The sequence below is a fragment of the Rhinatrema bivittatum genome, chromosome 4, assembly GCF_901001135.1.
Source record: "Rhinatrema bivittatum chromosome 4, aRhiBiv1.1, whole genome shotgun sequence".
NCBI lineage: Eukaryota > Metazoa > Chordata > Amphibia > Gymnophiona > Rhinatrematidae > Rhinatrema > Rhinatrema bivittatum.
This window is the reverse complement of record NC_042618.1, coordinates 55,548,738-55,562,995: the sequence shown is the minus strand read 5'-3', so window position 1 is coordinate 55,562,995 and position 14,258 is coordinate 55,548,738. Positions and strand designations below refer to the sequence as shown.

The 14,258-nt window shown below is 49.6% G+C and overlaps 1 protein-coding gene across 1 annotated transcript in view; it reads left to right on the top strand.

Annotated features, from left to right (window-relative positions):
* The first annotated feature begins 10,388 nt into the window (after positions 1 to 10,388).
* Positions 10,389 to 14,258, top strand: part of SYT16 (synaptotagmin 16) — a 225,512-nt gene continuing 221,642 nt past the window's right edge. Inside the window, exon 1 of the mRNA XM_029598150.1 lies at positions 10,389 to 10,709. Coding sequence (XP_029454010.1) covers positions 10,697 to 10,709 — 13 coding nt within the window. The 5' untranslated portion in view covers positions 10,389 to 10,696. The remainder of the gene's footprint in view (positions 10,710 to 14,258) is intronic.

Genomic DNA, 14,258 nt, shown 5'->3' with positions numbered 1-14,258 from the left:
CGTATCCCATCAATGGAATCTTCCAGCAAACTGACATCTCTGCCTTGCAAATAAATTGGGTCCATAATGTCTTAGGGATAACAAACAAACAGGCCAATGCAATATAGTGCGCTCAGCCTAGCACACAGCTTGACGTGAGGTTGGACGCACGTTTTGGACAGGCTAGAAAAATTCCTAATGCAATAATGGGATTAGCACGTCCAAACCAGCACATAGCTAATAGTGTCTCATCACATGTAAATGCCATGTAGATGAAGCTATTAGCTAATATCCTTGATGCAAAAAATCACTGCGCCCAATGCACATTTTAATACGTAAAAGTTAACGCCAGCCCCTGAGTTGGTGTTAAGTCTTGACACGCCCCAAGCCTCAACAAAAAAGCAAAAAATACTGTTTTTCTGTAGGTCCTCTGACTTAATATCATCGTAATACTAAATAAGAGGAACCACAGAAAGCAACATCATGAAAAAAAACAGAAGATACGCATCATGAAAAAAAACAGAAGATACGCATATATTCCAGCTACTCTTCTTCTCACCCAAGTTCAATTTTCCCTTGTTTTATTGTAACTTTTTATATCCACCTATAAACACCAGTTTTTCGTTCAATGTTATCACTCCCCTGTTTCCTGTAAACCAGCATGATGTGATTTTATCATGAATGCCGGTATAAAAAAAGCTTTAAATAAATAAATAAATAAATAAATGTAGCAGGCCTGTGTTCCAGGGGCGGGCGAAGGCATCCATGGCTGGTGCTTGCCGGTCCCTGTGCAGAGAGCAGAAGCATTCCACTTTGTGGTTCTGACTGGATGCAAAGAGGTCGATGGTCGGCTGACCCCACCAGTGGAAGATTCTGCTCGCAACCGAGGGATCCAGAGACCATTCGTGGGGCTGGAAATGTCGGCTGAGGCGTTCCGCAAGTGCATTCTATGTGCCCGCTAGATAAGTGGCTCGCAGAAGTATGCAATGCGACAGGGCCCAGGCCCAAATCTGCGCCGCCTCCTGGCAGAGCAGATAAGAGCCCGTGCCCCCCTGTTTGTTCAGGTACCATATTGCAACTTAGTTGTCTGTTTGAATCAGGACAACTTTGTTGGAGAGGCAGTCCTGGAATGCATAAAGGGCGTACTGCATCGCCTGAAGCTCCAGAAAGTTGATTTGATGGGTCGCTTTGGCTGTTGTCCAAGCCCCTTGAGTTTGAAGGCCTTGGACATGGGCTCCCCAATCTAGGTTGGAGGTCATCTGAGGAGCCAGTTGCTGGAAAGTTGGCTTTCCAGCAACTGGCTGGAAAGCCAGTTGGCTTTGTATGTCCACCAGGCAAGGGATAGATGAAGCTGGCTGGTGATGTGTACCAGGGATGAAAGTGGTTGAGTAGCTTGTGTCCACTGAGCTTTTAGAGTCCATTGTGTCACTCTCATGGCGAGGTATACCATTGGGGTGACGTGGACTGTGGATGCCATATGACCGAGCAACTTGAGTAGGTGGCCAGCCGAGGTTCTTTTTTGACGGCAGATAGAGCTGGCCAGGTTGGACAGCATAATCGCGCAATCATTGAGTAAGACTGCCTTGGCCAGTGTCATGTCCAGTTCTGCTCCTATTAAGGAAAGATGGTGAGATGGTGTTAAATGGGATTTGGAGTAATTGATTAGAAATCCCAATGAGTTTAGAAGTCTTATGGTGAGAACGAGAGAGTCGAGAGCTCCTTGTTTGGACTGGCTTTTTATGAGCCAGTCGTCCAGGTATTTATTTATTTATTTATTTATTTATTTATTTATTTAAATTTCTTATATACCGGCATTCGCGATGGGAGTCGCATCATGCCGGTTTACAAATAACAAGGTGTGACAACAGAATAAATACTTAGGGGTAGATTTTCAAAAAGCGCGAATAGGCCTACTTTTGCTTGCGCATCAGACTCAAGCAAAAGTACGCCTGATTTTAGTAGATACGCGCGGAGCCGCGCGTATCCACTAAAATCCCTGGATCGGCGCGCGCAAGGCTATTGATTTTGTATAGCCGGCGCGCGCCGAGCCGCGCTGCCTACCCCGTTCCCTCCAAGGCCGCTCCGAAATCGGAGCGGCCTCGGAGGGAACTTTCCTTTGCCCTCCCCTCACCTTCCCCTCCCTTCCCCTACCTAACCCACCCGCCCGGCCCTGTCTAAACCCCCCCCCTTACCTTTGTCGGGGGATTTACGCCTCCCGGAGGGAGACGTAAATCCCCGCGCGCCAGCGGGCCTCCTGCGCGCCGGGCCGCAACCTGGGGGCGGGTACGGAGGGCGCGGCCACGCCCTCGGACCGCCCCGGGCCGTAGCCACGCCCCCGTACCCGCCCCCAAAACGCTGCCGACACGCCCCCGAAACGCCGCGACAACCGGGCCCGCCCCCGACACGCCCCCGACACGCCCCCCTCCGAAAACCCCGGGACTTACGCGAGTCCCGGGGCTCTGCGCGCGCCGGTAGGCCTATGTAAAATAGGCTTCCCGGCACGCAGGGCCCTGCTCGCGTAAATCCGCCCGGTTTTGGGCGGATTTACGCGAGCAGGGCTCTGAAAATCCGCCCCTTAATAACTTAAAAACATTAACATGTGATAGAAGAATAAGGTAGCAGTTACAATAAAACAGGGATAAAATGCAACTTGGAATGAAGAGAAGGCAAAAGAGAGATTAACACTGAGATAACAAAAGAATGACCAAGGTAAATAAAACCTGCCTCAAAAAAAAAAAAAAAAAAAGAGAGAACATTATTGAGTTGTCAAAGGTTGTTGATTACCCTGACGGGAGTTCTTAGTTGCTTGAGTTGAGAGTGGGTATGGAAAAACGTATACGCCCCTGTGGTGTAACTGTGCAGCCACGACTGCCAGGCACTTCGTAACACTCGGGGCACCAAGGCGAGGCCGAATGGCAGTACCCTGTATTGATAATGCTTGTGACCCACCACGAATCGCAGATACTTGCGATGAGGGGGGAAGATTGTAATGTATGCATCTTGAAGGTCCAGAGGACAGAGCCATTCTCCCTGTTGTAGCAGAGGAAGCATGGTGCCTAGTGATACCATTCTGAACTGTTCCTTGTGAAGAAATTGTTGCGACCATTGGTCGCAGAAGGCTGTGACTACTCTGCCTTACCTCTTTTCTTCCATTTTCTTCCTCCTTGGACAAGGTGGCTGCCTCCGGTGCCGAGTGCCTCGGCATCTCCAGCTTAGCATGGGCATTCCAGTCTGCCATGCTCACTCCCATGGCCTCCTAGGGCGCGCACGTGAACTTCTCCTACACTCAAATACACGTCATGGTGGGAACCTCGGGAGCATCCTCACCGCATGACGTCAATACCTCCGGGTATTTAAAGCCTCCGCTTCGCTACCACCTTTGAGTTAGCAAGGACTTTGGTTTAAGCTACTCTGATCGCTCTATGCGGCACGCTTAGATGCCGCTCTACTCTCCAAGGGCCTCGCTCCTCTAGAAGCTCAAGACACCCGCTCCTCGGGGGTCTCTCGCTTCCATCACCCTTCGTGGCCTCTACTAGCTGAGACAACCGCTCCTCAAGGGCCTCTCTCTCTTATTCTTTTCAGGATCTCCAGACTATCAGGTACTCGCTCCTCGAGGGCCTACCAGTCTATGTATCCTGAACCACGGACCTTCGGTCCTACCATCTCACTACCAGGAAGACACCTACATCCCTGTGAGTACCTCTACGATCTGGTGCTCCAACTCCACCCACCAGGCTCGGCATTGCCCGCACCACGGGTCCCCACCTCTCTTGAACATCTGGGTGAGATTCTACATCTGAGACTGTTGAACATATTGTCACCTCGCGGACCTCAGTGCCTTACCTTCCTGCTTCATACCATCTATCTACAGCAGTACAATAAAGCCTTCCATTAATTCCATTTCTGCTATCTGAGTTTAGCCTAACGCTGTGGTTCCCCACGGGGCCCCTCCCCATGGGCGGAGTCATCTCCACAGCGACCAAGGGTCCACAATGCCCCAAACACAACAGAAATGTGTTCAAGGAACAGAGATCCAGAATAGGCTGGAAGCCGCCAGTCTTTTTTGGAATTAGGAAATATCTGGAGTAGAACCCTCTCCCCTGCAGATGCAGTGGAACCGGTTCCACGGCTCTGGCCGACAGAAGGTTCAAGAGCTCTGACTCGAGTATTCCTGTGTGATCGTCCCCGTTCCGGAATGGATTGGGTGGGAAGTCCGGGGGTATTTTTTAAAAATTTAGATGGTAACCATGGGTTATGCTGGACAATACCCATTGGTCCGTGGTAATTGGGTTCCAATTTGTTGGAAAGTGGCAAAGGCGGCCCCCCACTGGAGAATGGCTGCTGCTCTCTGGAAAGGAGTCAAAATCCAGCCGCAGGGCCAGCTTGTGGAGCTGGGTGCGGCCTAAGTGTTCTCACTTGGTGTGCCTGTTCCTTCTGAGGTGCCCGAGCTGGTCGTGCACGGGACGCAGGAGGGAATTTTCTGCATGGCCGGTAGAATTGTTTCCTGGTGTCCCTACGTGTGCCTCTGCGGGCTACGGAGGGAATATCTGTGGAGACAGTTGACAACTGATGCAGGGTCTCATGATGGTCTTTTAACTGGGCCACTATGTCCTGGATCTTGTCCTCAAACAGGTTGTCTCCTGTACAGGGTAGATCTGCAAGTTTGTCCTGCACTTCCGGGAGTAGGTCTGAGGCCTTGAGCCAGGCCCAGCGCCTAGCACTGATATCCGCTGCCGAGACTCTGGATGCTGTTTCAAAAGAATCATGATTTTATTTATGAAATTGTAACCGAACTTTATTGGCACCTGTTAGAATGTACGATATCCTACATTTACTTACCTTAGTCTATGTGCCTATTTGTAAACCGTTGCGATGGTATATAACTTAGCGACGGTATAGAAAAGTTTTAAAATAAAATAAATAAATAAATAGGCAGCTCTGACTTCATGTTTGCCTGCTTCCAATCCTTTTTGTAGGATGGAGGACAAGATTTCTTGTTGCTGTGGTAATGTCTCCGCAATCTCCTGGACTTGTTTCCAGAGATTTCTATTATATTGGGTCATGTATAGTTGATATGCTGCTATTCACGCTATCAACATGAATCTTTGGTAAACACTTTGTCCCAACACATCCAATGAATTTTGTTCTTTTCCAGGGGGAGCAGAGGAATGTGGACGCAATTGTTTAGCTTTTTTCTGAGCTGATTCCACCACTACAGAATGGTGGGCAGCTGACTTTTCTGGAAACCTGGGCTTGTTGGACTAGGTATATAGCATCTGTTTTTCTGTTGACTGGAGGTACAGTACCTGGATGGTCCCACAGGTGGTGCAAGAGATCAAGAAAGACTTTCTATGAATTGTAAGACCTCCAACATTTTGTGGCGAGAATCTTCCTTCGTGATCAGTGGAAATGGAATCGTCTCAGACATTTCTTTGACAAAACTGGCAAAGGAGAGGTCTTCTGGAGGAGATCGTCGCCGCTCTTCCAGGGGTGAAGGCTCTGAGAGCAATTCCTCAGAAGCTTGTGAAGAATCATCTGAAGATGCATCTCCCCATGGATCATAGGGAGTTTCCTCTTCCCCTGGAGGACTTCCTGATGGAGGAAGTATGCCAAAGCCAAGAGGCTGGGAAGGCATTGATGGATGCGACACCAACATCGAGGGAATTGCTGCTGGCATTGAGGGCATCGGGGCAAATGAGGTAGTTTGGGCACCGATAGCCCCGATGGACCTGGAATGGGTTCCGGCATTGGTGATTCCCGTGGAGGGATCTGGCTGGGAAACGATTCTTCCTCCTCCGAGGAACCCGGTATTGGTATCGGGACCTGCAGATGGACGACTCGGTGCCAGCATGTCCGGTGGCACAGGTTGAGTCGGCAAGGCACTGATGAGCGTATTGAGGTGCTCAAGGAGTGGTGCAAACATCAAGAGAGCTGGTTCTGGTGCCGGTATGGGGGCCGGCGCCGGCGGTGATTGGAAGCCTCATAAGGCATTCAGCTCTGCCTCTTGGACCATGTGGTCCAATTCCTCCCAAAAAGCCAGCATGGATGGCACAGCAACTGGGGTAGGAGGCAGGCTAGGCATCACCGGAGCTTCCACGGGGGCCCGTGGAGGCTTGGTGCCCGGCACCAGTATCGGTGGGGAACGCCTAGGGGGGTCTCGGGTCCAGAGGAGGATGGGAGCTTCTCTCCCTGGGCTCTCTTTGCAGGCGGCTCGGTGGAAGTTGATGCTGCTGCGGTATCGGAGCCGGCACTAGGCGGGGACAATCGTCGGTGCTGGTGTCTATGTTTCCCTCGGTGCTCGGTCCGGTCCTTCTCCGGCACCAAGGACAATGACACCGATGCCTTCAAGTAAGGGGTGGAAAACGCGCGTCCAACCCGCCGAACCTAATAGCGCCCTCATTTGCATGTTGATGGCCCTATTAGGTATTTGCGCGTGATTCAGAAAGTAAAATGAGCAGCCAAGCTGCACATTTTACTTTCAGAAATTAGCGCCTAACCAAAGGTAGGTGCTAATTTCTTCCGGCATCGGGAAAGGGCACAGAAAAGCAGTAAAAACTGCTTTTCTGTGCACCCTCCGACTTAATATCATGGTGATATTAAGTCGGAGGTCCCGAAGAGTAAAAAAAGTTAGAAAAAAAAATTGAAGTAGGCCGGCGGCTGTCGGATCGAAAACCGGATGCTCAATGTTGCCGGCGTCCGGTTTCCGAGCCTGTGGCTGTCAGCGGGCTTGAGAACCGACGCCGGCAAAATTGAGTGTCGGCTGTCAAACCCGTTTCTACCGCCGGGCCTCATTTGTTAACCTGCCATTGGACGCGCGTTTTCCCTTAACCCTTATTCAGTAAGGGGCGGAAAACGCGCGTCCAACCCGCCGAACCTAATAGGGCCCTCAACATGCAAATGCATGTTGAGGGCCCTATTAGGTATTCGCGCGAGATTCAGTAAGGCCTGCGATACTTTAGGGAATGAGGGGCGGGGGGCAGAAACGGGGGGCGGGCCTGCGCTAGCTGGCAGCGATCGCACTGTCGCGGTGCGATCGCTGCCGGTTTCGCACTCAATAGCGCCACCATAGAAGGTGTAGCTATTGGGCGCGAACTCGGACGCGAAAAGGGCCTTACCTTTTCGCAATCCGCAGCATCTTCTCGGAGTCGGCCCCGGTGACACCCAGGTAGCAAGTCTATAGCACAGTCATACGGACGATGCTGCGGAAGGATCTCCGCCTTGGTCTTGGAGAATACATCCGTAAAGTCCTCATAAGGTGCAGGAGGACCCATGGCAGCATACATCAAGGGAAGTGCGGGAGTCTTAGGCATTTTCATTCAATTAGCTAGGCAAAAGGACTCCATTTGACAATCTGTAGCGTATCCCACTGAATTGTGGGTGAGTGTTTCTGTAACCTCGGCAACCCTAGCACCACAGGGTGGACAGCCTTCTCCAACACTAGGAAGGCTATCTCCTCCGAATGGATCACCCCGGTGCGGACTGTAATGGGTGCTGTGGACATCTGCACAGGTCCTGGTAGAAGCGTCCCCTGGATAGAGGTAATTCGTAACGGGACCTCCCGTCTATGCATAGGGATACGCAACTGGGAGACTAAGTCCTGCAAGATGAAATTACCTCTGGCTCTGGAGTCCAGGAACGCCATCGTCTCAAAGGAGCCTCCGGGATATTCCAAGGTAACAGGGACAGTACATTGAGGAGCTGTAGTACAGCCTAGGAGGAGCTCCTCCCGACCTCCTAGGTTTTGGCGTTTTCCGCACGCTCCTGGCAGCGTGCCAAGAAGTAGCCCTTCTGGCCACAATACAAGCACAACTTCAACGAACGGCACCATTGCCTCTCTTCAACAGAAAGCGGGGCCCGTCCCAGCTGCATAGGTTCGCAGGTGGGAGCGTCTGGACGTGAAATCTTGGGCGAGGGCACAGGTCTCGGCCCACGAGCCGGGCTATGGTGAGAGGAGCATTGCTCCTTGGCACGTTGTTGTAGGCGGCGGTCAATGCGGGCAGCCATATCAATCAAGGCGTTTAGGTCCTCCAGCAGATCTCAAGCAGCAATCTCATCCTTTATGTGTCCGGAGAGACCTTCCAGGAAGATGGCCTTAAGACTACCATCTTGCCAACCTACTTCTTGGGCTAAAGTCCGAAACTCCATTGCATAATCTGCCAAGGAGCGAGCCCCCTGACGAAGTTGCAGCAGGTCAGACGTAGCTGTGGCTACTTGGGCGGGCTCATCAAAGGCCTGGTGAAAGTTCACGATGAACTGTTGTAAGTCCGTTAGCGAAGGATCATTGTTTTCCCAGAGGGGAGAAGCCCAGATCAAGGCCTTCCCATCAAGCAGGGACAGGATATATGCCACTTTCACCGCATCCGAGGGAAACTGCCAAGGCAACAAGGAGAACCGTACAAAACATTGGTTCAAGAAGCTTCGGCAGGTCCTTAAATCACTAGCGTAACAAGAGAGTACCGGTAGCTGAGTCACAGAGGAACTGTGACCCTCAGGGGCCCTGCCAGCGGAAGGCAAGGACTCCAGGCGCGAGGATAGCCATTCCACTGTGGCTGCCAAGGTATCTATGCAGCTCTGGTGCTGTAGCATCTGCCGGGCCATCCCGGGCAGATCCGAGGGAGCAGGTGCATCCGCCGAGTCCATGGCCTTGCAATCTGTAATGGGAGTCTCTGTTTAGTGGACCCTTGGGCCGACCTGCTGGAGACTGGGAAAGGTGGTCAATGTCTCTAATGAATAGCAGGCCGGGAGGCAGATGTTCAGGCAGGACATAGATGCTCTTCACCCTGGAAGCTGGTACTCCCCCGGGAGGAGCCCGTAGGGGCCCGGCCGCTGGGACTTAGGTGGGTTGTGGATCAGGACAGGTAACTGGAACCAGATTAGGACAGTAGCAATACTGTAACTGGAACCAGGCAGGAACCAGGCTGGAACCAGGCAGGAACTGTAGCAAGACTCGGGTACTGGAACCAGGCAGGAACTGTAGCAGGATTCGGGTACTGGAACCAGGCAAGAACTGTAGCAGGCAGGCAGGAACCAAGCAGGTACTGTAGCAGGCAGGCAGGAACCAGGCAGGTACTGTAGCAGGAATGGAGCGACGATGCAAAGCGAGTCACTCCGGGGCACAGCGCAACAGGAAACATGGAGGCAAACCTGTTGCAAGGCAAAGACTGGATGACCATGGCCGGCTTATGAAGTGGTGCACGCGCGCGCGCCTAGGAGCTGGGCGTCCATGGGAGACCTCACAGTGGCGCAGCCCCAGCGGGGACGCCGCCAACCAGGGCACAAACCAGGCCTCTGGAAGCAGGAGCAGGTCCGGGAGCCCGGAGGTAAGGGCCTGGCTGCGGTGCTCGCGGCTAGAACCGCAACAATATATTGTAGTCATTTTCAAAAGCTCACTTATTCAGGTAAAGCGTGTATGCACATGTAAAATCCAGTTTTAAGTGTGTAAATGCTTTTGAAAATCAGGCACTTGATGTATATAAAGACTTTGACACCTCCACAGTAAAAGCTAATAAGCTGATCAACCTAGGAGTAGGTTCAGAAATGATAAACTCGGTTAAATACTGCCTCAGTGATAGGCAAGAGGGCAATACCGAATATAATTCACTCCAGTGATAAGGGGATCATCAGTGGAGTGCCTCAAGGATTTGTTCTGGGTCTGGTTCTGTTCAATATCGTCATAAGTGATGTAGCAGAGGGGCTATTAGGGAAGGTTTGTCTTTTTACAGATATTACAAAGATTTGCAATAAGGTGGACACTTCCGCTGGAGTGGAAAAATGAGTGACCTCCAGCGATGACATCATCAGACTGCAGTGAGTTTGGGGATTAAGCTGGGCTGTCTTAGTCCCTATGCTCATTTCAGTCCATTGATACCATTGCTGGAGTAGCGCCCCGGAGATCAAAGTGGGAGAGGGGAGAGAGGGAGATGAGGGGCTTCCTCCGCAGGAAGGAAGTGTTCAGAGATCCAGGGTGGTCTGCTGGGAGAAGAGGAGGGCAGAAACGTTGACACCCCTCCAGTTTTTTTTTATTCTACACAGTCTAATAGGACTGTGTAGAAATCCAGGCCTGATGGTCACCCAGTCAAAGAAACTGCTCTGATGTGTATGCCTGGATAGCCCGCTGGTTAAAGCCATGCTGCCTTAGATCCTCTAAGCCTGCTGGATTCAAGATCAGAGAAAGGGTCCACCTTTAGTTGTGCTGGCGCCAAGCCTTTACTAGTTGCAGTCCTGACATTTTTTTTTTTTTTTTTGCCGTCCTTCACCAATCCCTTCTAGAGTGAACACCGAACAAACATGCGAGTACGTTATTCTTCTGCCTGCTGCAAAATGTGGTGCAGCCAGCAGAGCATCCCCGCAAGACCCTGGACCGCACAGTAGAACCTAAAGGCTCCGCCCGGGGCACTGAGTTTACCGAGGCTCTCTCTGCGGGTGTGTGTGCGCTGAGACCTGGGGAACACGAAGTGCTAGGAAAAGGAAGAGGAAAGGGAGCGGGAGCGAGGAGGAAGAGCTGACTGTTTGCAGTCCCCTTGCTCTTTCTTCCTCCCCCAGCCATTAGCAGCAGCAGCAGCTGCTCCTGCCCAGCCCTGCGCGCGCTGACTGCAGCCTCCTGCTCCTGGGCTGGGCGCCGGGAGAAACGCGGGTGCAGGAGCCCAGCCGCCTGGACCATTGTCTGCAGCATCCGAGGACCAGAGCGGCCACGGATAAGGGAGCTGGCAGAGCAATCATGGCGACTGACAGTAAGTGCACCCGAAAGAGAAAATTGCTGTGGGTGGGGAGGGGGGGCGTAGTATTGATGCCTGGAGAGTTTTTCCATTGAAAAACAAATAGAATAATCAAATCTCCAGGGCACACAAAGCGACATATCAGAAAGGCAAGTTGAAGTCTCTAGGTTTGATATCCGTAGTTGAACAGGGCTGAATGTGGGAGCGCTTCCAAGGAAGACTGAAGTTTTTGGGGTGTGTTTTTTTTTTGGAAATGATTATCCTTGCATTCTGTTGTTGGGGTTAGAAAGGTGCCTGCATTTTCTCTAGCCCCACAGCGGGGAGCCAAGCAGAGTTCAACTCGGGGGCATCGCGATGGACGCCGGAGGTGTCGCTTTTGGTGGTTTGTGTGAATGAATATGCATTTAGTTTTCATTTGCATTGTATTTTACTGCAGACTGTTAACGGCTCCTGTGGCTGCTGGCCCGAGTAGGACAGTGCTATAGCGTCTTGGATTATCTGGTACAGAATCGCACTGCAATCTGAAATCCACCAGCAGCATGCATAGGGCAGCGCCCACTCGCCTCTGACTCCTACCTTAATACTTTCCTCACCTTCCCAGAAGATATTTCTATTTCCTTTGCCCTCCATCTTCTAGCTAACAGTGCTAGGATACAGAAGGCATCCCTCTCCCCCACCCTCTTCCTGGAAGGCACTGGAAGTAAACAGTTCATGCTCACCTCTTGCACACCACTCACATGCATAGTGTTAAACTGGAGGATTGGATTGGGGAGGGGGGGGAGTGATACCACCAGATCTGTCCTCTTCACAGGATGCCACAGTTGTGATCGTGTTAAAGCAGTGCAGCACATCTTCAGAAAAACTGTTAGCTTTTTGTTACAGGCTTGTAAATCCTCAGTCATTTCTTCAGATGTAATTAAGGCCTAGCAGGGAGTGCCTTACATAATAGGTTGTGAACCATAAGGGTAAGGGTCAAATGGCTCAGGAATACTTGAAACGTTGTAGTTTCCAGGTGAAACAACATTTGATCTATATCCTTATGATAGCTTTTATCAGAATTGACTGCTCTTCTGTCTACTTTTGTGGGTTAAAAAGCACGTTCTTAAATTTCCACCTGGAATTTTAAAGTGGTGTGATTCCTTGTTAAAAAGGTATTTATTTGCCATTCACATGACGTGTGTGTGCCTGGCTCTTGTAATGAACCACACATTTATATGACCTGCACAAAGCCTTAGGCAAGGCCCTACCTGATCAACCATTGCGCTGTAACAGCCAACAATATAAATTATTAATTTTTTAGAATACAGTAAATAAATTGCTATGCATACAATGACGGTGCTTGGAGGAAGGTGGTGGTGTCACACTGCCCATCACCTTGTAGCTCAGGCTATGGCTACTGAGAAGAACCTTCTCTAGATTTGGTTTGTTGAGAGGGGTGGATTGAGCGGGGGAGTTGGAAGCAGGGCAGGGGAGGGAAAGGATCTTGGGCGGGGCTACCTTAAAGATTCCTGTTCCTGGCTTGTGGTCAAATTCATTGAGAAGCAGAGAAATGTGACAGTTTCTCGGGTTTTGAATTACCCCTCCCCCCACCATCTTAAAATACAATGTGGGGATGCAATAAATCTTGACTAGATCTGGATTGTAAGGCATACAGAAATCTCTGAACGTTTGCATTTATGATGTGAAGACTGCTGCTGAATTTCTGAAAGGGAAGAGTAGGGCTAGTGATGGCCCCAAAATATCTCATTTATTATAGGGATTTTCAAACTTGTTTGAGTCAGGCTGGAATGAGTGGATTCCAGCCTGGTTCATGTTTGCTAAAATCTTTGCATTTCCCGGAGATATACAGATAAAATCCTTGTGGTTCTCTGCAAAATCAGAAAAAAAAAAAATCTTCAGTCCCATAGAAATCCGAAGTGAATTTGCTTGGATCAATGGCAGTTTGAAAATTTTGCCATCAAATGGCCTCTGAAAATGGTTTGCAAACCAATTTGACAAAACTGTGCTGAAACCCCCTTGTTTGAGTTTGACTCAGACAAGTTTGTGTATCCCTGTATGGTGTTAGTAGCAGCAAGGTGTGAATGGAAATCATGTACATAATCATTAAAGATGCTAAGAATCTTGATTCCACAATTTGGAATTCATTGCCTCGTTCACTAACATTTACTCCTGATGTAAAAATGTTTTGTAAGCAACTATAGGCTCATTTATTTGTGGAAGTTTGTGGTGACCTGATGCCATAGTTGATATTCTTTTGATTTTTTTTTTTTTTTTTTTTTTTTTTTTTTTTTTGAGGAGGAATAGCCTAGTGGTTAGAGCAGTGAACTATGAACCAGGAGACCAGGGTTCAAGTCCTGCTGTCGCTCCTTGTGACCTTGGGCAAGTCACTTTACCCTCCATTGCCTCAGGTACAAAAACTTAGATTGTAAGCTCTAAGTATCTGAATGTAAATCAGTGTGATATCTCAATTGAGATCAAATGTTGGTATATAAAAATAATAAATAAATATATTTAATTGTTGATTTGGTTTTATTTACTTTTTACTGTTTTAATTATGCTTTTTTGGTTTGTGAAACCTGTTGTTTTATGTTTCACTGTAAACTGCTTAGCAATTTTTTTTGATTAAGCAGAATAGAAACATTAAAAAAAATTTAAAAAATGCATAAAATAAAGGGGCAAAGCTACCTGCATTTCTATACTTCAGGGCACATAGTAATAGAATATTTTAAACACAAGAAGATATGTGAACATTTCCTGATGCCTGCTTTCCTTCTGAGTTTCATAAATTTGCATGTAGTTATGACTAAACACTGGCAGGGTAACTTTCAAAATGCTCAGAATCAACAAACGACAGGGCAACATTCAAAATCTTTGCCGACATCCAGGGCCAGTGCAAGGGTATTGGGCGCCCTAGACGACCCTTGTGCTGCCACCGCCCCTCCCCCCCCCCGGGTCGCGCACCTACCTGTTTTGGGGCCGCGAGCAGCACACAGTGTCGTGTCCCCCCCCCCTTCCTGTTTCGGCGCTGTGTGCTTCTCAGGGCGACGAGCCATAGGGGGCGCCGAAAAGCAGCCACGTGGTGCCGCAAGCAGTATAGGGCCCTGCTTGCGGCGCCACGTGGCTGCTCTTCGGTGCCCCCTACGCCTCGGCGCCTTAGGCGACCGCCGAAGTTCGCCTAATGGACGCGCCGGCCCTGCCCACATCACAAAGTGCTGTTGCCTCGTTGAGATTTAAAATTCTCTCTCTCTCTTCTTTGGAGAGGGTTAACTTGTATGGCATGTTATATTTATTCTAAACTGTGTAACATTGGTCCTATATGCATTAACTAGGAGATCACAATGTGTTCTGACCTCCCTGAGACTGACCTGTTTCACTATAGGAAACTGAGTTAAACAAACATGTAGTGATGCTATTTTACAGAATGCAGCGGCAAGAGTATTAACAGGTAGCAGAAAAAAGGATCATATTACACCAATATTAGCTGAACTACATTGGCTCCCAATCGAGTATCATATACAGTATAAAATACTCAGCACACTGCACAAATTAGTATATGACGAGCAT